Source organism: Pempheris klunzingeri, chromosome 6 (genome assembly GCF_042242105.1).
Source record: "Pempheris klunzingeri isolate RE-2024b chromosome 6, fPemKlu1.hap1, whole genome shotgun sequence".
NCBI lineage: Eukaryota > Metazoa > Chordata > Actinopteri > Acropomatiformes > Pempheridae > Pempheris > Pempheris klunzingeri.
Genome location: NC_092017.1, coordinates 6,809,379 through 6,833,117, shown reverse-complemented (window position 1 = coordinate 6,833,117; position 23,739 = coordinate 6,809,379). Strand labels below are relative to the sequence as shown.

General features: G+C 44.2%; 4 protein-coding genes across 6 annotated transcripts in view; 2 read left to right on the top strand and 2 right to left on the bottom strand.

Moving 5' to 3' along the window:
* The window catches only part of cyfip1 (cytoplasmic FMR1 interacting protein 1), a 28,524-nt gene extending 27,492 nt beyond the window's left edge, over nucleotides 1-1,032 (top strand). The window contains exon 31 of the mRNA XM_070832902.1: nucleotides 343-1,032. Coding sequence (XP_070689003.1) covers nucleotides 343-507 — 165 coding nt within the window. The 3' untranslated portion in view covers nucleotides 508-1,032. The remainder of the gene's footprint in view (nucleotides 1-342) is intronic.
* Nucleotides 950-5,243, bottom strand: nipa2 (NIPA magnesium transporter 2). Of its 2 annotated transcripts, none has more exons than XM_070832904.1 (6): nucleotides 5,022-5,243; nucleotides 4,023-4,244; nucleotides 3,555-3,611; nucleotides 2,598-2,688; nucleotides 2,331-2,491; nucleotides 950-2,150 (listed from the first exon to the last, which is right to left on the bottom strand). In XM_070832904.1, exons 2-6 carry the CDS (start codon nucleotides 4,159-4,161, stop codon nucleotides 1,492-1,494), a joined length of 1,107 nt encoding a protein of 368 aa, XP_070689005.1. In that variant the 5' UTR covers nucleotides 4,162-4,244; nucleotides 5,022-5,243; the 3' UTR covers nucleotides 950-1,491. The 2 variants fall into 2 exon arrangements, with proteins under 2 accessions (XP_070689005.1, XP_070689004.1); XM_070832903.1 differs by lacking the exon at nucleotides 5,022-5,243 and adding an exon at nucleotides 4,461-4,565.
* A 397-nt stretch (nucleotides 5,244-5,640) lies between these two features.
* nipa1 (NIPA magnesium transporter 1) lies at nucleotides 5,641-8,468 on the bottom strand. 2 transcript variants are annotated; one of them, XM_070832512.1, is made up of 5 exons: nucleotides 8,271-8,468; nucleotides 8,080-8,127; nucleotides 7,788-7,878; nucleotides 7,140-7,300; nucleotides 5,641-6,958 (listed from the first exon to the last, which is right to left on the bottom strand). In XM_070832512.1, exons 1-5 carry the CDS (start codon nucleotides 8,401-8,403, stop codon nucleotides 6,465-6,467), a joined length of 927 nt encoding a protein of 308 aa, XP_070688613.1. In that variant the 5' UTR covers nucleotides 8,404-8,468; the 3' UTR covers nucleotides 5,641-6,464. The 2 variants fall into 2 exon arrangements, with proteins under 2 accessions (XP_070688613.1, XP_070688614.1); XM_070832513.1 differs by having other exon boundaries at nucleotides 8,204-8,385.
* Nucleotides 8,469-9,822: 1,354 nt separating this feature from the next.
* Nucleotides 9,823-23,739, top strand: part of herc2 (HECT and RLD domain containing E3 ubiquitin protein ligase 2) — a 38,184-nt gene continuing 24,267 nt past the window's right edge. The window contains exons 1-28 of the mRNA XM_070832464.1: nucleotides 9,823-9,886; nucleotides 10,959-11,067; nucleotides 11,822-11,915; nucleotides 12,071-12,202; nucleotides 14,821-15,043; nucleotides 15,278-15,378; nucleotides 16,669-16,810; nucleotides 16,891-16,995; nucleotides 17,107-17,278; nucleotides 17,602-17,775; nucleotides 18,039-18,227; nucleotides 18,349-18,500; nucleotides 18,971-19,128; nucleotides 19,223-19,336; nucleotides 19,423-19,674; nucleotides 19,755-19,948; nucleotides 20,048-20,248; nucleotides 20,376-20,604; nucleotides 20,728-20,852; nucleotides 21,189-21,367; nucleotides 21,464-21,648; nucleotides 21,765-21,920; nucleotides 22,008-22,193; nucleotides 22,334-22,510; nucleotides 22,731-22,834; nucleotides 22,918-23,068; nucleotides 23,182-23,396; nucleotides 23,509-23,641. Of these exons, the coding sequence (XP_070688565.1) occupies nucleotides 10,996-11,067; nucleotides 11,822-11,915; nucleotides 12,071-12,202; nucleotides 14,821-15,043; nucleotides 15,278-15,378; nucleotides 16,669-16,810; nucleotides 16,891-16,995; nucleotides 17,107-17,278; nucleotides 17,602-17,775; nucleotides 18,039-18,227; nucleotides 18,349-18,500; nucleotides 18,971-19,128; nucleotides 19,223-19,336; nucleotides 19,423-19,674; nucleotides 19,755-19,948; nucleotides 20,048-20,248; nucleotides 20,376-20,604; nucleotides 20,728-20,852; nucleotides 21,189-21,367; nucleotides 21,464-21,648; nucleotides 21,765-21,920; nucleotides 22,008-22,193; nucleotides 22,334-22,510; nucleotides 22,731-22,834; nucleotides 22,918-23,068; nucleotides 23,182-23,396; nucleotides 23,509-23,641 (4,315 nt within the window). The 5' untranslated portion in view covers nucleotides 9,823-9,886; nucleotides 10,959-10,995. The remainder of the gene's footprint in view (nucleotides 9,887-10,958; nucleotides 11,068-11,821; nucleotides 11,916-12,070; nucleotides 12,203-14,820; nucleotides 15,044-15,277; nucleotides 15,379-16,668; nucleotides 16,811-16,890; nucleotides 16,996-17,106; nucleotides 17,279-17,601; nucleotides 17,776-18,038; nucleotides 18,228-18,348; nucleotides 18,501-18,970; nucleotides 19,129-19,222; nucleotides 19,337-19,422; nucleotides 19,675-19,754; nucleotides 19,949-20,047; nucleotides 20,249-20,375; nucleotides 20,605-20,727; nucleotides 20,853-21,188; nucleotides 21,368-21,463; nucleotides 21,649-21,764; nucleotides 21,921-22,007; nucleotides 22,194-22,333; nucleotides 22,511-22,730; nucleotides 22,835-22,917; nucleotides 23,069-23,181; nucleotides 23,397-23,508; nucleotides 23,642-23,739) is intronic.

The window sequence follows — 23,739 nt, the reverse complement described above, 5'->3', positions numbered from 1 at the left end:
GATAATACATGTTAATCAGTGCCAGACTTTGTTACGATTGCACAGAGCCGGTCTCTGTTAAGCTAAGCTGACAGAGTGGTATCAGTCTTCTCATCTCTCACCAAAAAAGTATGAATACATTCCCTGAAATGTCAGACTACTCCTTTCAGTCCCAGAATCCACATCATAAGACACAGACAGCCCTAGAGGAAAACTTGTTTACTCGCTTTCTCGTGCTCCTTTCATACTAAATGTCCTGCTGATTTACCAAAATATCACTAAATTAGCCTTTTATTAAGTGGCAAGATCTTTTTCTTTGAACGCAATATCCTCCGTGCATTCATGTTTTCTGCTTCCCTGTAGCCACTAAAGAAGATGGTTGACAGAATCCGCAAATTCCAAGTCCTCAACAATGAGATTTTTGCCATCCTGAACAAGTACCTGAAGTCTGGAGACGGAGAGAACATGCCGGTCGAACACGTCCGATGCTTCCAGCCACCGATACACCAGTCACTCGCCAGCAGCTGAGGCGCTGCGGTCACCGTCGATACTGTGGACCAGCGCGAAGTTCCAAACACTGTCAGCATTACCAGATATTATCCACAGATATTCCTCCTCATTTACTGTAGGTCTTCAGTAGCAAAGGACCATTAAATGTAAGGAAATTGGGCCACATTTTGTCAGAATATTTTTTTTTTTTTGTATTCACTTGTGCCTTATCAGAATGAATAGATATTTCCCCTTTTTGGATGAACTATTCTATGTTTTATACTTGCAGGATGCTATAGATCAGGGAGAGGAAATTAGTTTTTATCAGATAAGTATTTAAGGGTTTGCAGTGGTGGAACATTAAGGGTGAGCAGGAGCAATGTTTTAAGTGGGGGTGAAAGTAAATTTGTAATTTTTCTATATTGTTGAACACGCATGCTAAACATTTTAAAAGGAAATGGAAAAGTAACAACGCTCGTACTCATGTTAAGCATTTATTCACTGTGCCTTGTGTTTCAAACATTTTAATCATTTTAATTCAATAAATATGTAACAAATCTGTTGGTTCATTTCAAGAGCTTTTCATGTAAACACTACAAAAAAAAGTTCAGAACGACTTCCAACAAAAATTGTTGTTACTTTCAAGTATCACGAAAACTCAAATCATAGTGACGGTCATTTAGCTGTAGCCATCGTCAGCAGGACCTCATATAGAATATATGTATATCAAAACTTATCTTTTTGATTTATAGAAAGTAAGTCAGTGCATGAATATGCATGTACATATAACAAAACATCTCTTTAAAAAAACACGTATTTACAGCGCTACAGAGGAATGAAATTAAGTTCTAACTGTAACTGAATATGACCAGGTCATACTCTGAGAAAAGTAAGGCAAATTAAAACATTAAATACAATCCACTGGTCTGTCCGAGTCACTTTCCCCATACAGCTGATTGTCTTATTGTTTTCCTAAACCATCGCCACGGTTGGTGAGTCAGGAGGAGGCTGGAAGAAAGTTCCTTAATGATCCAATGAGGAAGTCATTGCCCCATTTCTTCTAGAGACGCTATCAAAAGGCAAGCCCATCTCTCTGTCCTCCATGTCCTCTGTGGACTCGTTATGTAGCAGTTCATAGGTGCTGTGGGACGCCATGCCGTTGGCCGCTGGAAAGGCCCGTTCTTCCTTCCTCATGGACACGGCCAGGCTAGCCAAGCTAACGCTAATGTCTTTGAAGGCGTGGAGCAAGAAGATGCCGACGATGATGGTGAGGAAGCCGCTGAGAGTGCCGATCACGTCGTCTGCGCCCATGTGGCCCCACTCCTTGAAGAGGATGGCGGAGCAGGTGAGCACAGACGTGGTGAAGAACACGTAGTAGATGGGAGTCACCAGGGAGGTGTTGAATATGTCCAGAGCTTTGTTCAAGTAGTTGATCTGTGTGCTCACACAGGCCACCAGACCCAAAAGTAAGATCCACGCCAGTGGGTTTCTCACAACATTTTTCCCGGCGATTGCTTCCTTGATGGCGATACCCAGTCCTTTGACACAGGACACCGATAGTGCCCCTATTACTGAGCAGATGGTGATGTAGACGAGAATATTGGTTTGACCGTGGCGGGGACCCACAACAAATATGAAGATGAGGGCCACGATGATGACAACAGTGGCAAAGACAAAAAACCCTGGGAAAAGGAGTAAAGGGGGACGTAAGTTGGACTTTGGACTAAAATAAATTTTGAACAATGTTGTGTTTGGTTTGTATTTCATGTAGTTCTTCAGTTTTGTTATGCGGAGTGACTACGAGTTAAACCTTGGTAAAACAAACATTTCTAGATAGGATTTGTAATGCATTTTTTCTTTACCTGGGTCAACCAGCTTCCTGGTCATGTGCTCTAGACTGCTGATCTCTTCTTCTTGCGGAGCGTGAATTACCATGGTGGTGGAGCCCAAGATGCTGAGCAGGCAGCCGAGCTTCCCATGCAGGTTTAACCGCTCTGTCAGGAAGTACGACGACAGCACTGCGCTGCAATGACATTTACGGGCGGCTACGGTGACTCCACAAATCCATTTACAAATAAAAAGAAAAGGTCTGTTTAGACAAGGTGTCCAAGCGGGGCAGTGAGTCATACCTGACGAGCACACTCAGAGCTCCCAGTGGGGTGACCAGAGTCGCAGGAGCGAAGGCATATGCTGCAAAATTGGCTGCTTCACCAGCTCCCACTATAAAGGATTAACACACGTTAAAAGTAAAATACCAAGCGTTCTTGGTTTGCTTAATCGGACCATCTGTAAATGACCCAACCCACAGACATTTTGAGCATTCATAATAAAACACCTCCCGCCCTCCATCTGCAGTGACGTGCTGACTGTTCAATTCCAGTCCTGGAGGGCCGGAGTCCTGCAGCTCTTTGTTCCTACCCTGTAATTACTGATCCACGTGTCCAGCATCCACCTGAGACCAGGTGTAGCTTATCAACTACAAAAGCCTGCAGGGCTCAGGCCCTCCAGGACTGGAACTGAACAGCCTTTAATGTGCAAACAAGCTATCAAGGCCAAAGATACCCTCCAATGTAAGTACAAGTTGGGTAACTTGCAGATTGAAAGAGATCGAGGAGTCCAGGTTAAAACTGTGTGACAGTTGGTTGAAAATGTTTATTTTAGACATCTAGGCTAGCTACTGTGCTGTAACAGCATTTCAGTGAATAGTGTGGACCTACAACACACTGAAAAACAGTAGTTTAAAGACAGTGTTTCTCAGCCCTGATCCTGGGAACACACTGCCCTGCTTGTTTTAGATGTTCTCCTGTTGCAATAAGCCTGATTCAAATTAATAGGTCACTAGGGCAAAACTAGGGTTTTGCTCAGCTTGAGGACAACCTGTTCATTTGAATTAGGTGTGTTTGGGCAGGGAAACAGGTCCCCAGGACCAGGATTGATTTAAAAATGTCCTGAAGAAAGCATTTGTGTTACCTAGGCATCAGAAAACCAACTTTAATCCAGTTTTGATCTTGACATCTAAACATTTAACCATCCATCTAAACAGTGTTTTTAACTAATTACATTTTAACTACAGTGTCTTTACTTACTTGACAGTAAACCAGCCCACCACAGCCATTCCTTTAGATAAGCATGACCACCCTGGCCTGAAGAGCAAGAAATAAATTAGAACATGTGATTCCACTCATTTAAATTTCATTTGCATGTAAGCAAAACCTGAATTATGCAACCATCACAACCAAAAAAGTCTGCAGTGGATTTGAGCCGAAGGACAAGTGAAGTTAATGATCACCGGGTGTTAAAAGGGTGCTGATGACTCATGCGCATGCTCACACATACAAACACCAACACACACACACACACACACACACCCTGCAGAGATTGGCAATGGCAAAGAAGTCTGAAAAGTAGGAAAGGCACGGCCCTCTGGTTTGACTACTTAGCTGGCTTTCAGTGTTGCACAACTAGAGCAAAGAGTGTCTTAACAAAGTTGGACATGTTTTCCTTCTGGGTTTGGTTAGTTGTGATGTGCCTTAGATACTTTAAAAGGTCAGTACCTGCCCGCATCGATCCTTTCCTTGCCAGCCTCAGAAGTCCTTTCTTCTTGAGGATAAAGCTGCCTCCGATGAAGATACTGGAGCTGATGGCCAATCCCAGACCGATGTAAAAATCATACTTCCCCCTGTCCTGACCCATAGTGAGGCTGATGTGGTCTGTCACATTTACCACCAAGCAATGCAGGTGCTGACCAACAGCGCAGTTCTGGGCAGCCCAGACACCTGAGAGCAGATCACACAGAGGACAAACACACACGCACACACACGCACACACACACGGACACACACACACACAAACACACACAAACACACACAAAAACACACACACACACACACACACACACACACACACACACACACACACACACACACACCAACTGCTGAGAAAGTGAAAAAAGTGAGATCTCCAACTTTAGTCTCTTTAAAGCAGTCGCATACCGTTTCCACAGGAAATACTACAACCCGGAAAACCATAATGTGGTGCAGGGGAAGGATCCATCAGAGTAAGAGCACATTTAGGACGATCTAGTTTCACCGCCGGCTGGTCCCACACGAACACACAAGTGGCCGCTAATAGCCGAGCGGTTTCATGGGTGTAGCACATTAAGAGTATTGAGCAACTCAGTCAGCTGTTATGTCAATGATCTTAATTGAGGACACTGGAATTCAGGAAGTGACACGCCGCTGAGGTTGATGTTAACCTGGGCACGCTAGGTGCAGCTCGGTAACCAGCTAGCGTGAAGTCGCCTATAGCTGCATGTTTCGCGATAACTCGACTATTACATGTCAGCACACTGCTCCCCATGGCAACAGCACCACGGTGGTACATTTCCCAGACATTTAAGTATTCACTTGCTATTATATCCCCCGTTAGCCACGTTAGCTTCTCTTAGCGCGACGGCTAACTGACTGGTTGGCTAGCGAGGTGTGTTAGCCTTCACCACGAAGGTGAGGGTCGGCTGTCTGCCCGGTGTGAGAGGTCATAATGAGAGTTAGTACCTGTCCGAAGGTGGCCGGTCTCCCCGACAAGAAGAAAGAGGTGGCGGCTAGTGGTTAGCTAACAGCTAGCCTGCTTCCTGTGTCTGAGGCTAGCCATCTCATACTGCTCCTCCACGCTCAGCACCGACTGCCGCACTGCGAGGCTCTTCCTGTGCCTTTCACAGGAGCTGTGGCCACTGAACTGAGTGCCCTCCGCAGGCTGAAGTCCACCACGGCACAGATAACACAGCTCACACCATCAGACGCTGCAGCTGCACGCAAGAGTCTACGGCAGAAAGCGCTTATAGTTGATCCGGTCGCACCATCAGTTAGAAAAACACGAACTGCCACCAGGAAATCCTTGTTTATTTAAAATCATTAATGAGGAATGCGGCTTCACAAGCGAAATGTGTCCGTTTAATGACTGCACGAGCCCCACGTTTTACTAGATGAGTTAAAAATAATAATAAAATAAGTTGTTATAAATGTGTTTTCTAATCTAATAGGTAACTAACCCAAAATAAGAGGCTGACGTGTGACTGGTTTGATAAACAGGAATCACATGACAGTGTATTTCTGATGGACCCTTCAGTACCACACAGGCTTGCTAAGAAAAGAAAAACAACACAAAAAGTCAGCTTCAAGTTTAATATGGTCTGCCATGGCATTAGGCATCGCCATTAAAGCACCTCTGACACATACAGCTGTAGAAATGAGCGTAAACATTTGTATAATCTAAATAAATATGACATCATCTGAATAGCCACAGGTAACATGACAAAACAGCTCCAACAAAAGTTTAGATTTGGTAGATCGTCTTTGACACATCCCTCCATTGGACACAAGACTCCTTCGCTCATTGTTGATACTCGTCTTCTTAACAACTGCTGCACTAAAAAGGCCTGACTGAAATTACACTGAATAATTCAGAGGCACTGAATAAGTCAGAGTGGAGGTGATTCTGCTCTGATACAGTCTAGCTTTGGGGGAAACAGTCAGGGGGCCTATTAGAGCCTTGCGGTCAACCCCGCTGGATGAAAGTACACAGAATTATTTCCAGTCTCCATCTAAGCCATTAACGGTGTTTCATAAGCCTCTTTGTAGCTTTTTGTAATGAGTGAAGACGTGAAGCTGACAAATGAAACGCTGCCCTGGCTGTTTGGGAGTGCTGTTTAAAAGCAGCAGCGATGGGTGAGGCGACAGTCTCATGATGGTGAGACCTGCAGTTGTGAGTACAAGTGAAATTAAAGAAGGAATGTATATTATTACACAGTAATTAGATCTGTGAGAATCAGTGAGAAACTGCAAGGAGATTCAAGTAAAAAATGTTAAGTGAATGTCGTTATAAATACACAGTAGCTTTGGTCGTTTAAACTGGAGTTCATAGAGGACAAATTAAATCTACTCTGTGTTATAAGACGTGTGTTTTGGCACAAAAGTCAAGTACATATGACTGGATCTCAATCAGTCTGTCTTCGTCTTCCAAGTAATCAAAGCCTCTTGGGAAATGCGGAGTAAAACAACGCCGACGCACACTGTGGTCAGACCACACAGCATGGCGAGGCCGTCAGTGAGGGTGAGCGCGGTCCACTCCCTGAGGAGAAGAGCAGACGCCAGGATCACGGTGGACGTGAACGCCACGTAGTATATGGCTTCAAACACGTTGGAGCTGAAACACTCCAAGGCCTTGTTGATGAAGACGAACTGCACGAGGACGCTGACCGCCAGCGTCCCCAGCAGGCCCGCGAAGAGAGCCAGGGCCCTGCCGCTCGAGGGCCCTTCTCCAAACGCGTCTTGCGCCACCAGGCCGAGTCCTTTGCTGCTCGGAACGGTGAAGCTTCCCAAGAGAGAACATATGGCGACGTACACCATGATGTTTGATGTGCCGTGAGCTGGAGCCACCCAAACAACGAGTATGACCAGCAGCAGGACCACCGAGAGGGCATAAATTACAAACACTGCAGGATAGGAAATGATATTGTTATTTATTAGATTGATATGTTGTATATTTTGGAGCAGAAATAGTAGTTCAGAAAAAAAAAACTGTCCTTACTTTGAGTCTACGATGTACTTCAACTTTAATAACTGTGGAGGACACATTTATCAATCAGTGGAGGAAATTAAAAGGCACTCAGTCACCTGGGTCCCACAGCCTCTCCTCTAACTCCAGCCTCGACGTTACAGCCTCCGCTTTCGGGGCGTGAATGATGAGCACAACAGAGCCGCAGCAGCACAACACACAGCCCAGCTTTCCCAGGATATTTAAATGCTCCTTCAAGATCCACGACGCCAGCACAGCCCTGCGGCGCACAGAAACAGCATCTTGTTGCAACACACTCGAGGCAATTTCGTCAAGTCCCGAAAGTGTTATTCTAGTTTTAAATCTCACACACACTTTTGCTTTCAACATAGAATAACAAAGTGACACCGTGATATCAAAGCACTTCATGATGGCTTAATGTCGTGGTAACAAAATGACTGAACTGACAGGATCGGCAGCAAAGAGGTCAATGATTGTCCACCACTTCATAGTACCTGACGTGGCAAACATGCATGATCAACAAGTGTCTGCTAAGACTCAGATATGAGGACATGGCTGTATCATAAAATAAGATATAGCCTATAAGATAAGATGGTACTCTATTAATCAGCAGTTACAGCGTTGAGTTGGAAAAATAACATAACATTTGTATAAAAGCAAAGTCTGTGATTGACTTTGGTATAGCTACAACATGTTGCTGTATACAGTGTGTGATGTTTCCAGCTGAATGCTGATGAAGAACTTACCCAAATAACACACCAAGGGCTCCTAGAGGGGTCACTATCACAGCAGGGGCCGCATTGTAGGCCAGGAAATTCCCAATCTGACCAACAATCACTGGTGAGAGTCATAAACAAGTGTGTCACAACACACACACACACACACACACACACACACACACACACACACACACACACACACACACACACACACACACACATTGGTGGGAAATAATGTTTTAAACCAAATGAAGCAGCAAAAGATACAACGTTATAACTGCAGTGAGCAGCCAGAGCCGACAGGTGGCGCCACACTCACTGGACACTGTGCCGCTCCACCACACCGCGTCTGTGAGGTAGGACCGTCCTGGGGAGAACACAGTTAACACTTTAGTCTGCGGCTTTGCCCTACTCAATGATGTCTTTCACATGGTTTAGCCCACTTCTACCCATGTAGCCATGCTCCCGGAGGAGCTACTGTCCGTCTACTTATCTGCCCATGCTGGCTACCTCTGTGGCGAGAGCGTAATATCCCTTTTTTTTGAAGCACAAACGTCGACCCATTGATGAAACTCGATATTACAGCTATCGTTATTCCAGCAACGGGAAACGAAACGCCGCTCGGTGCAGAGTTAACATCCATTGTTGTGGTTGTTTTAGTGTCAGGTTTAGTTAAACTGCAGAGTGACTGAGAGGCTTTGGTCCAACTTGGTCTGGGTAGGGAAGTGAGCCAGTGCGCATGTGCGGCTCCCGGAGCACCGACCGGCTGTATGAGTCTCACTGAGAAAAATCCCTTACTTTTTATCCAGTCTAGTGTCAGGTTTCTGTTTTTAAAATTGGAAAATGTGTTTTTTTCTTGCTCTTGTCTTGAAATGGCTAGTTTGGTTTGTTTGATATGGTGCGCATGCGCAGAACAACTCTGAATGTGAGATTGAAAACACAGTTTAGAGAAGAGTGTGTGAGGAGAAATGAACTGGACAGATGATGTAAACTGTCCAGTTTGTGTGTGTGCACATGTTGATGTGATCTTCCATTCACCTTCTCCCTCAGCACCTGATGCACACTCATGAAGACACTCATTCAGTTTGTCCAAGGAAATGTTATGCTCTCAATCAGTCTGTAATGAGACATCCTCACAAGACTGGTCCTCTGACATCTCTGGCCCCCGTCCATCCAGAAACACCCTTGTGGTTCTGAAATGATAGGAATTAAATTTGGAGTTAACAGATGCAGCTATTAGATTAGATTAGATAGACTTTATTGATCCCCCATAGGGGGAAATTTACATATTACAGTAGCAACAGCGGCAGGGCAAGATAAGCAGTAATAGAGTACAGTAATAGCAACAGTAGAAAAATAAGCAATAGTAAATGAATATATATTGTAATGAGAATAAATAAATATTTACACTATGGACATAAATATACAATATGGACAGGTATATGAAATGATGAGTGAAAAACAGTGCCAATCAGCGACTATGGACTGTTTTAACATCAGCCAGTGATGCTGCTGTTAAAGAGTCAAATGTCAATAGCTATGTTGCTAATCCTTCTTTTGTAATATAACATTAGGAGGAACACACATTTTTAATGAATGTCTAAACCGATATCGGTCACATGGTCAGTGATGCCAAAATGCCAATAGTTTGAATACATTATAAAATAAATAACCCCTATAGTTAAGTAATATTAAATCCAACAACTGTTTAAAACTTTATGAATATACAGTATAAACCCTGCGGATAACTGAGACGCCTGTAAAACAAACAGCCCTTATGACACAGTGCCGCCTAGCGGACGGCTCCCTTCATTACAGGCCAGCCCCGCCTCGCCCCTCATATGTCCCGCCTCCGTTCCCAAAGGAGCGCACGTTTTAATATACAAAGACAGTGCGAGCGGGCGGAGTAGACGCTGTGGCTAACGGATCGCCTCGCATTAGAAACCCCACGCCAGCGGGCTGTCTTGGTACAGATCAATCGCATTGAATCTCCCAGCAACGACTACGTAATTTGTTTCCATGCCTCGTGCCCCAGTCCGCGAGCTGTCAATCAGTTCCATTATGAACGTCTCGTTAATGCAGTGGAGCAGCTGAGGGGACGGGAATAGCTTGACAAGAGACCGCAGGTAATTTAGAAATTTGTGGTCAAAATTGACACGCTAACCGTTGTGTTGCTGAACCGTCCGGGCCGTTGCATCCCACTGGGTCCAGTGTCACGCCACAGAGGCTTGTTCATCGCTGCCGGGGCGACGAGAGCTGGTTTAGCTTTAGCTAGCTAACGCTGTGTTGGTATTAGCTGTCCAGCAAGCTAAGAAGTTAGCATTTGCGTCCAAGCTAATACGAACGTTACCTAGCGTTAGTTGCTGCGTTACGAGCGCATTGATGCTGTGTCAGTGTGTGTTATTACCCTCCGGACTAGTTACTGTTATCATATATGATAACCAGATTATAACCACGGTATCAAGGTTAACAGAGACTGTGCCCTTGCTAGCACCCAATGCTACGATATTCTCGCTTTCCTCCCAACGTCCCATGTAACGTTAGAGTTATGGATACATCTTTGGCCTTAAACTCTAACGTTAGCGCTAATTGTGTTAACGAAGCTAATACAAGGTACAGCTTCCATGTCAGACCAGTAATGTTTGGATTAAGGTAGAAATATGACACAGGCATAGGCGTATACAATGGTCATCTCGACCCGGCTAAGTGTAATACATTTTGTGTAGCGTTGCTTTAGCTGAAACATGTATGTTAAAAGCTGCATACACATGTAATGTTAACCTAGCTAGTTGTGTATCATGCTAACGTTAGTCTGTGTTAAGGACGTGTGATTTAATGTGGGAGTAATTCAGTCTTATGCTTTGAAAACTGGTGCTCAATTTCTCTTTTGTTTACATTTGGATGCTAATAGTGGTTGATTTCTTCTGGCTGTGTAAGTTCACCAGTTTGTGGTCACGTTAGTGTAAGTTCTCATCTTAAAACACATAGATGTTTTCAGGTAGTACGTTCAATTCAAATGAAATAAGCCTGAAAAGAAGCTAATTTTGTCCAACCTCTGAAATCTTAACCCAAGATGATTCACAGGCACTTTGTAATGTCACTATTGTTATTAGCAGATTCTCATCCATTCCTGACTTTTTATTCTGTCATACATTATAACGCAGACTTTCATCTTTCATCCTTCTTTTTATCTTGTAGGTTGGCTGCGTTTGCAGCCAGGAGAGGAGAGGGGAAGATGCCTTCTCCATCTTTTACCCTCGATGCTCAGCTGAGATTTCATGACAAATGGCTGAAGATAGACTTACAGGTATGTGTGCACAAAGAAGGGAATCACATGGAAGTTACTGCTTTTTCAGCATGCATCTCGGGCAGCACTTCCAGAGGAGTAAAATTTGGGTTGGGATGGGTGTCATTGTTTTGCCATCGTTGGAGCTCTCCCCAGTGCTGAAGGCAGCTTAAGTGTTATGTGTCTGGTCCGGTGTCATCTGTGACCCAACATGTTTTTGACATTCAACACGTTGGATCCTTGAAAGCAAGAGTTGGCTTTCCACTTGTCAGTGTTTCTTAGTAAAGCAAAGCATGAAATGTGGACCTCTAGATTGATGGCACAGATTTTACAGCTGATGCATCCTTGATTCAGTTGGAAATCAACAATAAAGCAGGTACTTTGTACTCTCATTCTCAACTTGATAGTATTTGATCTCAATTTGATAGTAGTTTGTTGAAGTTGGTCTTCTTAAGCCTGGTTATTAAGACTGCACAGCAGATGTCTTTCCACTTGTGAAGTGTACAAAAGAATTTGTGTTTTCTCCAAATGTTTGAAAATAGAAATTAACCTTCAGGTTGTGTGAAGAGAATGATTTTAGGGAGTAAACCAAGCTAACCCAAGTTCATTGGTCACACTGGATCAAGCTGCAATTATAATGGCCTGATAATGTGATAATGGCCTGTTTGTGCATATTTACTTACGCAGAACTTACAAAACAAACACATCAAGATTTAAAAAATGTTTTTTTCTTCATGTGCCGCACTTATTTTCTGTTTCTTACTTCCTTTGGCAGCGGGCGTTCTCTCCAGAGGGACTGAGTGAGATGTGGAATGAAATGGTAAAAGATGAGGAGATAACATTCAATGGAGAAGAATCAGCTCACCCAGGTATGGCACCAAGAGACTGCAGAATCCATTTTCCCTCTGTTTTTTACACATACTTGCCTGTTTGTGAAGACATGTTACATATTTATGCAATGTGTAAGGATGATTTGAGAGAGTCGAAACGAAGGTTAATGTCATAAATCTCTTGATTGTTTCAGAGGATTGCACTGACTGCTTTGGAACTCAAAAGAAGGATGAACCTAATGACAAAGAGAAGAAGGAGGAGGAGGAGACATCAACATCTGTGCATCACTCCATCATTGAGACCTGGGACTGGGGGCGGCAGCCAGGTGAGAGGGCATCCTGAGCAAGGTTAAGATGTGTCGGGCTACAGAATATCTCGTTGTTGTGGCCACTCTACGATGCTGACCTGTGTCTCCTGCCGTTGCTCTTGCTATTTGACTTCTTTCTGTTTCCAAGCAGGGTAATTAATACCATGCTGACAGGCAATGGTTTCACAACACCTAAATGTCGACTAGACACAGTGATACTGACCATTTCAACACATGGCCAGCCTCCCTGTTTATCAATTTCACGTCTGTCAGGCCCCGCTGATGTGTGCATGTCTTTGCTGGCACGTGAGATGTGGAAACTCTGAAATGACAACTTGCAGTCTGAAGGTCTGAGAGGTTATTTTTACCCCACAGAGTGTAAACTTGGTAGGCGTTATAAATTGGTCCAGCGCGGGGCAGCGTCTCTCACCCTAGCTGTGTTTACTGGCAGAACTGGGTGGGACAGAGTCGTGGTGGTGGGAGATAAGCTTTGGGTGGGGGGATGGGAGTAGGGTCTAAATACCTAGCGAATGCAGGCTTTGCTAGGAGTCACTTGAGTGCTTCTCTCTCTCTTTTTTCTCTTTATTGACCGGGCCAGGAAATCACACTGGTCTGGTTGTACAGTGAGTGTAACTGGATCGCTACATGGACGGGTGCTCTGTCATTGATGCTTAAAGTTCAAACACCGTGCTTCCTGCCCTTCCAGTGAGTGGTCAGATATCTGGAACATGTTGATCTCAGCAGTGAAAGCCAACCTATTGTTTTTAAAGCAGGATGGTGCAGGGACACATGACAGATTTGCTCTGATTCCTAGCAGGGGATGCGTTTTTCCCTCTCTTTACGTCTCTTTTGCATGCTAGATCTTTTAGAAAAAGTTTATCAACTCCTATGAGGTTGGCAGTTCTCCACCACAAGTTGCTTTTTAGCCACAGAAAATGTATAATATATAGTTGGAGACTTTGTGCTGCTGGAATACATATCTGTCCTGACAGCCAAGCACAGCTGACTGTAGTGTGGCTCATACAACCCCAGGCCAGTCTGGCTTACATAAAGCTTAAGTGGATTTCAGACCTGCTATTCTCGCCCATCTTCTCCTCCCTGCAGGGCTGCTATATAGACACATAATAAAGCAATTTCTCTTGAACCAAATCAGAACAAAGGACAGATTGTGAGGAAAGGCCAGTGGGGAAAAAAATGAATGTTAAAACATGACAACTAGCTATAAGCTCAAGTGTCATAGGACTCTCTCTTGTATCACCATGCTGGGGCATCCAGACCAAATGTAAATGTTAAAAATGGCTCTTATTGCAATGTATTATTTCAGATCAACGTGTATTTTGTATGAATGGTTTGTTTATATTGGTTAACAGAAACACAGAAGATTTTTAACATAATACCATGAAAATCCATGGTGGATCATATAAACTACAGAGTTAAGTATTAAAATTTTAAGAGGGGATTGCAGCGTAAATTATTAAAGTGCAGCAGTACATTTATAGAATGGCAAAAATGTTTTCACTGTTTGATGTTTCAGTTTGTCCTGTATTATCTGCTACTGGTTACTGCTAAATTTGTTACATTGCTTGACAACTCAAAATGTAAGTTTTCATAGACAGTAAGAAGGCGTTGAGGACATTGGGTTAGTTGGGTCACACAAAGTGCTGTTTGTCTTCTTTTTCCTCTTACCAGCCAGAGCCTGTGATTTCAGTTACAATATACTGTACATTTTCACATATATGTTAAGATATGTCTCGCTGTCAGAAATTAGTTATGAACTGCTGAAGACAAAACTCAGAACTTTTACAGGAAGAGAATATTTTTTCAATAACTACAACTGATGAATAACTTATTCTGACCTTAAGTGCAACATCTATCGCAAAAGTATATACGGAATGTGAACAGCATGAAGGAGTTCTCGGGTGTTTTTAAACCTGGGCCCTGTTTGTACATCTTTTGGTGTCTAAGGAAAAAAGTTTTGGAACTGGTAGATCATCTCAGCCGGCAGCCACAAAACAAGCTGTAATTGCTTCAGCGTAATCCCTGAGGGCAACTGGGTCCATTAAAGTACATCCACTAAAACTGACTGTTTTTGTTATTCAAATGGTCTGGCAGCATTACGGGACCTGTCCTTACTGAGATGGACCTTTTTGTTTAAACACAACGGTGATTATATCTTCAAAGCCACCAGACTCCACAGACAAAAACAGTAATTTTATGTTTTACTTCAGAGAATGTGACTTTCTGTGACTTTGAAGAGAGCAAAATAATTGTTTCCAAAACGGATCTTACAGGCCTGTTTGTGCAGGGATCCTTTCTGTAATGTTGTCTGACACTTTGAATAACAATCTGAGCCTGTCAGGGGCAAAAACAAGCATGGAGTTCTCTTTTAATATCACATTCAAAACTCATACACAGCAATCTCATCACCCTGTGACTTAGGCGCTCAGTGGGTGTCTGGTCATAAAAAGTGATATTTGACTGGTCAATTTATATATGATTTGAATAATTTTGCTGTTTTGTGCCCAAAAATAAAGTTTAATGATCATGTCCGTTGCTGTGAGAAGAAAGTATGGGTGACAGATAAGCTAGGATGCTCATGCTTTCGTTGCCATTTCCTTGTGTGTGTGTGTGTGTAGATGAGACTGAGTTGAAGGAATGTCTGATGGTCCTGGTTGATGACCAGCAGAAGCTCTCAGCTCAGATGGCCAAAAGCACCCTCTCTGCCCAACGCCTGCGCCAGCGCCTGGTCATCCTCGAGCGCTACCTCATCTCTCTCAGCCACAGCATGATGGAGGAGAAGTACAAGGTCCGCTGGAAGACGGCCCCCAGCCCACCACTGCCTGCTGCTGACAATAAGAGGTAAAAAAGAATTAGTTATTAACAATAGACTGAGCCCATACAGTTGCAATGTACAAAATAAAGTACAGTCACCTCCTTCTATGTACTTATATGCACCCATCTTGCTGATGGGTCACGTTTGTTTACAGCTTGGTGTAAGAGTGCACACTGTGTTTTCCATGTGGAGGCCTATTAAACACACTCATAAATGCGTTTTTTGAGTTAATCCCTGTGGATTTTTCCTTGTTTTCTCAGCCCTCGTCCAGCCAGTAAAGGCGTTGAAGGTTTGGCCAGAGTTGGCTCCAGGGCAGCTCTCTCTTTTGCCTTTGCTTTCCTGCGCCGGGCCTGGAGGTCAGGTAAGAATGTCCTGTGATACTGGTGATGAAGACATTTCGAGCCTTAGTAGTAGTGATGAGAGCTGCTGTCATGGTAGTGGAGCTTTGCTCAACAGGTGTGAATGAATGTGTTGCACCATGTTGCAAGCTGCTTATAGTAAACAACACAACATGTTTCTCACTGGTATGTTTTTAGCTTTAGCTTGTGGTGTTGGCTAGAGAGGCTTGATGGTAACATTCCCACTGCTTTGCGAGGATGGGCCATTTGGTCACACATAGCTCTGAATCTTAATGCCTTAACAGTACCACCGAATGACACTTGTCCTGATTAGATGCAGATGAATTCTAAACAATCAGAGATCATATCAGTGTCACAGGAGGTGATTATTTTCATTTTAGACAGTAGTTTATGCTTTGCTCTGATTTTAAAATGTGGTCCTCTTCATGTATGTGAAGGAAAGTGGACAAACATATTTTAATATAATGCTGTCCATTACAATACCACCACAGACTATCAACTCAAAAAAGACTGGAGAGTTGAATTTGATTGTTCAAGTAATATACAATTAATTAACCTGTATCTGATTGTGCGTCAATCACACCATCTGATTATATGTAATAATTCATGGCTTTGGCAGTGGCTGTGTTTGTTTAAAGGCCCTTCATCGTTAGCTTGGCAAGAAGACATGGCGTTTTAGTTACGTGTACTGATGTGAGGTTGAGAGCTGTCTGTCCACAGAGACTGGGTGGGAACAAAGAGCCGGCCTCCTCTCTGTAGCCTTCCTGTAACATGAGCAACACACAGAGACACACACACACACAGACAGTTAAGCGTCTCATACTCAGTCTAGCTGTATTCCTGGAATACGCTGTAAGAACAACAAAGGTGTAACCGTGTGTTCTTTCATTCACCACCTGCTGAAATGAACACATGCACAAATCCTAGATATTACAGAGCTCCTTTGATTTTGCCCTTCAAAGGCCAGAATAAGGACAGTCTGATTGGATACCAGTTGCTTGAAGGTTATTGTACGTTACTGAATGTGAGGTTGAGACCACAATCATAAAGCTTCTCAGAATCAGTAAGTGATGTATAAATACCTCTCATTCCCTTTTTGGTGAATACTATTGATTAAAAAAGCCTATTTGAACCAGATTTGTGTGAATTTTCAATTAATGTGTCATTACATGCTTATGTGCATTAGTTGTAAATTTGCAAAAACATAGGAATATACTGTAAAGGCCCCTTTTGCCCGCATACTAGTGTCTTGTGTAGACCTGTATAAAACAGACGAGGTTTGTGTTTTACAGGAGACGATGCAGATCTTTGCAGTGAGCTTCTCCAGGAGTCCCTGGATGCCTTGCGTGCTCTACCTGAGGCTACACTGTTTGATGAAGGAACTGTATCGTCAGTGTGGCTCGAAGTTGTTGAGAGGGCCACCAAGTTCCTCAGGTTCGTTATTTACTGATTAGTCGCTTATTTAGCATATTACAAGATTTGTCATTCTCATGTCTTATCATCTTTGGGACCAGTGACGTACATGGAAGTGCCAGCACCAAAGGCAACATTCCTCTTCAGGACCAGCACCTCGCCCTGGCCATCCTGCTGGAGCTGGCTGTACAGAGGGGCACTCTCAGGTAACCAGATACCCTTTATCCCTGCTGATTTGGCTATGCTGCTGTCCTAACGCAGGTGAAATGCACTGCCATGTCACTGCTCACTGTCTTTTTGTCGTTGTGTCTTTCCAGTCAGCTGTTGTCTGCTGTGCTGCTGCTGCTGCGCCTGTGGGAAAGTGGCACCAGAGAGATGGACAACGAGCGCTCCACCCAGGGAACCAGCGCCCCTTTACTACCCCTCCTGCAGCGCTTTCAAAACATACACAGCACCAAGGAGGAACCCGTCCCTGAAGAGGAAGTTGAGGTGAAAATTTCCTCCACCGAACCTGCAACTGTGTGTTCTCAGGAGCAGTAGTTAGAATCAGAATCAGATTTATTGTCATCATACAGCAAAGTACAATGAAATTCCGTTAGACACAGAATGAACATTAATATGAGAACATTTTTCTTTTGTCACTTGACGATAGAACACTTATAGAACAAGAACAACACCTCTCAAACAAAATGTTGTTGAATGAAGGTCTGTTGCCTCATGTGTTGCTTGGGAACACATGTCTTAATATGCCCCTTTTCCTGGTTGAGCATAAAGCTAATAAGTACTTTGTGGCTGATTGCTATGATTTCCAGATCCTCACGTCCCCTCTGAGTCCGAATGAGAGTTTCTTGCGCTACCTGACCTTGCCTCAGGATAATGACCTGGCTATTGACCTTCGGCAAACAGCGGTGGTGATCATGGCTCACCTGGACCGCCTGGCTTCTCCCTGCAGCCCTCCACACTGTAACTCGCCTACGTCACACAAGGTGATAACTCTTTTTATCAATTACCAATGTCTGACTGATTAGTTATTTTATTTACTAGGTTACTGATGCTACTCTTTACTTCAGTTGTGCTATATATATGTATGGAATATGCACTATGTGTTCCGTTTATCAGTATGATACTGTGGCACTAAAAGCGTGGATAAACATAGTCATCACAGACGTTTTTTTGAAAAACGTTTTTTCAAATGTGATTCAGTTTTGCACGCTGACTTTGACTCCTTCATTGGGTCATTTTGTTTCAGGGAACCTTGCAGGAGGTGATTGCCTGGGGCCTGTTGGGATGGAAGCTCTATGCCAATGTTAATGGGCCCATTCAGTGTAAAGGCCTGTCCAGCCTTGGAGTCACACAAATTGTTTGTTCAGAAAAGTGCTTTCTCATCCTGTCCAGCAGTGGTGCTGTTTATAGCCAAAACTACAAGAGCACAACCCTGGTCAGTTCTGTTTTTTAATGCAGTCTCTCAATAAATTAGCTTTATTCTGAAAAAAAAATAAGCTAACCATGTCATCCGCGTGTCTGCTGCAGTTTGAGTTCTTGACTTACTTGACTTGCAGGCTCCTATGCTAATCCATGGTCTGAGCTCCAGAAAGATTGTGAAGCTGGCAGCTCATCCTGATGGGCAGCACTATTTGGCTCTGTCATCCAATGGGGAGGTGTTCTCATGGGGCTGCGGTGATGGAGGCCGTCTTGGACATGGAGACACCACGTAAGGAACCAGAGAAACCCCTAACTGATGTTTAATTTCCATAAGGTTCACCCCACTTTTGCATTTCGTCCTTGTCACCAAATATAAAATATAAAGCTGTATGGAAATGAAGGTGGTTCCAGACAGAAATGACTGCTGCAGTTGTGGTATTCATAAACACAGCGGTCAATCTGTAGATTGTTTTAGAATTTCATATAATTAAATTGATAGTTGATCAAAACAGATGCTAAAAATGTCCCAAAATGTAGGACATTGTATTAATATTTTACACCAAAAGCAGCCTTCACAGCTGCCACTGACTTCATTTTAAGCAAGAATGACATCCAGCCATAACAATTCCATTAAAAAAAAAAAGCTTAAGCTTGAGACAATCATTACTTCTACAGTGATTAGAGTGATTCCTGAAAAGTTTCTTGTATCTGTCAGAGAAGTATGTCAGTCTGCTACATGTCCATTTTCACTTATTTCAGGTATCTAGAAGAGCCTACAATGATTGCAGCCTTCAATGGGAAACAGGCAGGAAAGCACGTTGTACACATTGCATGTGGGAGCACATACAGCGCCGCAATTACTGCTGATGGGGAACTCTACACGTGGGGCAGAGGGAACTACGGTCGACTGGGCCATGGTATGCTCCGTCTGTACTGAACAGCTGGACACAGCCTCAGCTTGAAAGATGTTTATTTTTTCACTAAAGAAGTGTCTTCTGACTGGGTTTCTAGGCTCCAGTGAGGACCAGACCACGCCCATGCTGGTGACGGCACTGAAGGGACTGAAGGTGACGGATGTTTCATGTGGAAGCGGTGATGCACAAACACTTTCTGTGACAGAGAATGGTAAGAACAAGAGTCTTTTTGGTTTGAATTCTGACCAGAATATTCAACAGCATGTATTCATTGATCATTCCTGTATGTTTCCACAGGTCAGGTGTGGTCTTGGGGGGATGGAGACTATGGTAAACTGGGTAGAGGAGGCAGTGACGGCTGCAAGACACCCAAACTTGTTGAAAAACTGCAGGACCTTAACATAGTGAAAGTGTGCTGCGGCAGCCAATTTTCAGTGGCCCTCACGAAAGAGGGCCAAGTGTACACCTGGGGGAAAGGGGACAACCAACGTCTTGGTCATGGCACGGATGAGCATGTCCGCTACCCCAAGTTGCTCGACAGTCTACAGGGTGAGTTGACTATTATAAAAAGGCTGTCAGAGGCTTTTGCAATACAAAGACTGATCTTTGTCTGTTATGTTGGCCATTAGGAAAGAAAGTTGTGGACATTGCTGTTGGATCAACACACTGCCTAGCACTCACAGACGATGGAGAGGTGCACAGTTGGGGCAGCAATGATAAGCTGCAACACTTTGACACACTTTTTTCTAACAAGAAGCAGCCCAAAGCACTGCCAGGGCTGAACTCCAAACACATAGTGGGAATCTCCTGTGGCCCAGGACAGGTAATACATACCTGATTTTTATGCTTATTATTTTTCTATTTTTATGCTTATGATTGACCTACAACATACTTATCACACTTTTTGTTTGTTTGTTTTCAGAGCTTCGCCTGGTCCTCGTGCTCAGAGTGGTCTGTTGGGCAGCGTGTGCCCTTTGTGGTGGACGTTTGCCCCATGACTTTTGAGCAGCTGGACCTGCTCCTGCGACAGGTCAGCGAGGGGATGGACGGCAGCTCAGACTGGCCTCCCCCACAGGAGAAGGAGTGCATGGTGGTTGCCACACTCAACCTGCTCAGGCTCCAGGTAGGCGTCTGTCAACAATAAAGTTTGGCATCTCCATGCCTCTTCTCATGCCTAGTTTACCACACACAATTGTGTGTATTTTCTAAATTGCGACAGTAGACTAACTGTAGACTGATTCCCTCCTCAGCTCCATGCAGCCATCAGTAACCAGATGGATCCAGAGGAGCTGGGACTGGGACTTGGCAGCGTGCTGCTTAACAACCTCAAACAAACGGTGGTGGTACTAGCTAGCAATGCTGGGGTGCTCAATACTGTGCAAGCAGCTGCCCAAGCAGTGCTCCAAAGTGGATGGTCAGTGCTGCTGCCCACTGCTGAGGAAAGGGCAAGAGCATTATCCTCACTTCTGCCTAATGCTGGTGAGTGCAAATCAGAGCATCTGCTAACAGAGCTCAAACATAATGGACATTTAATAGCCCATTAGCTCTGTTCATTTGGATATGAAGTGAGAATTGGTTTTAATGGTTTTAATCTCTTTCCAGCATCCGGAAATGAAACGAGTGTGAGCCCTGGACGTCGCTTCATGATTGACTTGTTGGTCAGCAGCTTAATGGCTGATGGAGGATTGGAATCGGCACTGAATGCAGCCATCACTGCAGAGATACAGGTCAGTGTGCTTACTGTACATAATGACAAAGTCATCACCCCTCTTTCTCTGTTTGTATAACAATATGTAGATACAGATTTCTGTTTGAATTGAAATTCAGCTTAAATTTTTCTTGACTTTTTTATTCTTTGTTTACCCCACGCTCTCGACAATTTGGCACATGTATTAGTTGTACCCGGCTAAATGCCTCAGGCTAAACCTTAAGACAGCTTGAACGCTACTACAGGCTACAGATTAGACATTAATGGTTAAAATATCCCGCATCCACATCCCTGAGCCCTTCAAATACCCCTTTCACGAGATACAAGAATCACAGTTAGGTTTTTTCCATGACAGGACATTGAAGCCAAGAAGGAGGCTCAGAAAGAGAAGGAGATTGATGAGCAGGAGGCCAACGCTTCCACCATGCAGCGTTGTCGCACCGTGCTGGACAAAGACCTCATCAACACAGGCATCTATGAATCGGCGGGGAAGCAAAGTCTGCCTCTGGTGCAACTTGTACAGCAGCTGTTAAGGTACCGGCTCTTTGCCTGAATCATGTTACACCTATGCCACAATACAGAGTAACCCCTTGCTGTCTACTAGCAGATTTATACATTTGATTTCTGCAGGAACATTGCCTCCCAGACCATCGCCAGGCTGAAGGATGTTGCTCGGCGCATCTCCAACTATTTAGAGGCAGAGCATGTCAGCAAGGAACGCTCTGCATCTCTGGACCTGCTGCTGCGTTTCCAGAGGCTGCTGGTTAGCAAGCTCTACCTGGGTGTCAATGGCACAGAGAATGTCAATGGATACAGTAAGTCATGTATTTCAAGCCACTCTCCAGTCATTCAGATAAGAGTAACTAACTATCGAGTTTGAAAATGAGCTGGATCAGATGGATAGTATTTGATCTCTTTGCTGTTTTTGCAGATCCTGAGCTTCTCGGTGTCGGTTCCCTGTTGAAAAAATACATTGCCCTGCTGTGTACTCACATTGGAGACATCCTCCCAGTGGCAACAAGTATTGCCTCTACTGGTCGCCGCCACTTTGCTGAAGTCTCTCGTGTTATTGAAGGAGATCTAACTGGTAATCCCACTCTTAAAATTGTTTTATGTGCAGTGTACCCTTAAGGAGTGTGGGAGACAGTTATTGATGCTCTTTCTTCTTCGCTAGGGGTGCTGCTGCCTGAGTTGGTGGTGTCCATCGTCCTCCTCCTCACCATTGATGCAGGTCTGATGCAGGAGACCGGTTCTATCCCTCTCCTGGCTGGACTCCTGGAACACCTCGACCGTTTCAACCACCTGGCCCCAGGACATGAGAGAGACGATAATGAGGATCTGGCCTGGCCAGGCATTATGGGTATAACACCGCTTGTGTCTTACAATGTCACTGATGTGAAATACATTGAATCATAAATGTCCTAAATGTGAGGTGAAGTTTAGACATTATTTTCTGCATTGTGGTTTAGAATGTGACTAGCTCCTTGTCTGCTGTGGCAGGGTCCTTCTTCACAGGCCAAAGTTCCAAGAACAATGAGGAGGTTTCCCTCATTCGCAAGGCAGACCTGGAGAACCACAACAAAGATGGTGGTTTCTGGACAGTCATTGATGGAAAGGTCTACGACATCAAGGACTTCCAAGCTCAATCCCAGTCGCTAACAGGAAACAGTATCCTGGGTAAGGTTAAGAACTGATAAGATGTGCCATATATACACACACACACACACACACACACACACACACACACACACACACACACACACATATATATATATAGAGTTATAGTTATTTCTGAGTTCTTCATTTGCTTCAGAAAGTAATGACTGCTGGCTGATTCCAAATCTCATTTCAGTTTTCTCTTTGTTCATGTGGTTTAACAAATGATCTCCTTTTACAGCCCAGTTTGCAGGAGAGGACCCAGTGGTTGCTTTGGAAGCTGCTCTGCAGTTTGAGGACACCAGAGAGTCTATGCAGGCCTTCTGTGTTGGCCAGTACATGGAGGTATCCCAACCCATTTTCTAAAGTAATTTCATTGTTCATAATTGGTTCCAGTCTCTAATATTTTCATGTTTTCTCATCTACAGCCTAACCAGGAGACGGTAACCACTCCAGACCTCAGCAGCCTCTCCTCCCCACTCATTGACACTGAGAGGAACCTGGGGCTGCTGCTGGGTCTCCATGCTTCATACCTGGCCAAGAGCACCCCCCTGTCCCCCATGGAGATTGAATGTGCCAGTGGGTTCAATGATTTTAGAGCAACTTTGATTGAAAATCAAGATGTGTCTTTCCCAAAGTCTGCAACTTATTTTGTTTAATTTTAACAACAATGTTTTTCTCTGTGCACACAGAATGGCTCCAGTCCTCTATATTCTCTGGGGGCCTGCAGACCAGTCAGATCCACTATAACTACAATGAAGAGAAGGATGAAGACCACTGCAGCTCCCTCGGTACAACCACTCCAGACAAGGCCAAACTCTACTCCAGAAGAATAACCCTTAGCGACCACGCACAGCCTTTCCTGCAGGCTATTGCTGACAACAACACTCAGGACCACACTGTGAAGGTACATGCATGACAACAATGTCTCTGGACCAAACAGTGTAGCTACACACTAGCCGTGAAGCTGAAGGATGGAGGCATGCTTTCATGTTTTGTTTTTTGTTCTTGCATTATAGGACTTCCTATGCCAAATAGAGCGTTGCTGTAAGCAGTACCATCTTATTACACCCATCACCTTCCCCCCGGAACACCCTGTGGAGGAAGTGGGCCGCCTGCTGCTCTGCTGCCTGCTCAAACATCAAGACCTCGGTAACCTAGCAACTAGTCTCAGACAGGCTGTTTGAGGAGGAATCTGGATCTAATTTTGGCTCACTTTGCTATTGAAATGAGCTTTTTATTTTTATCGG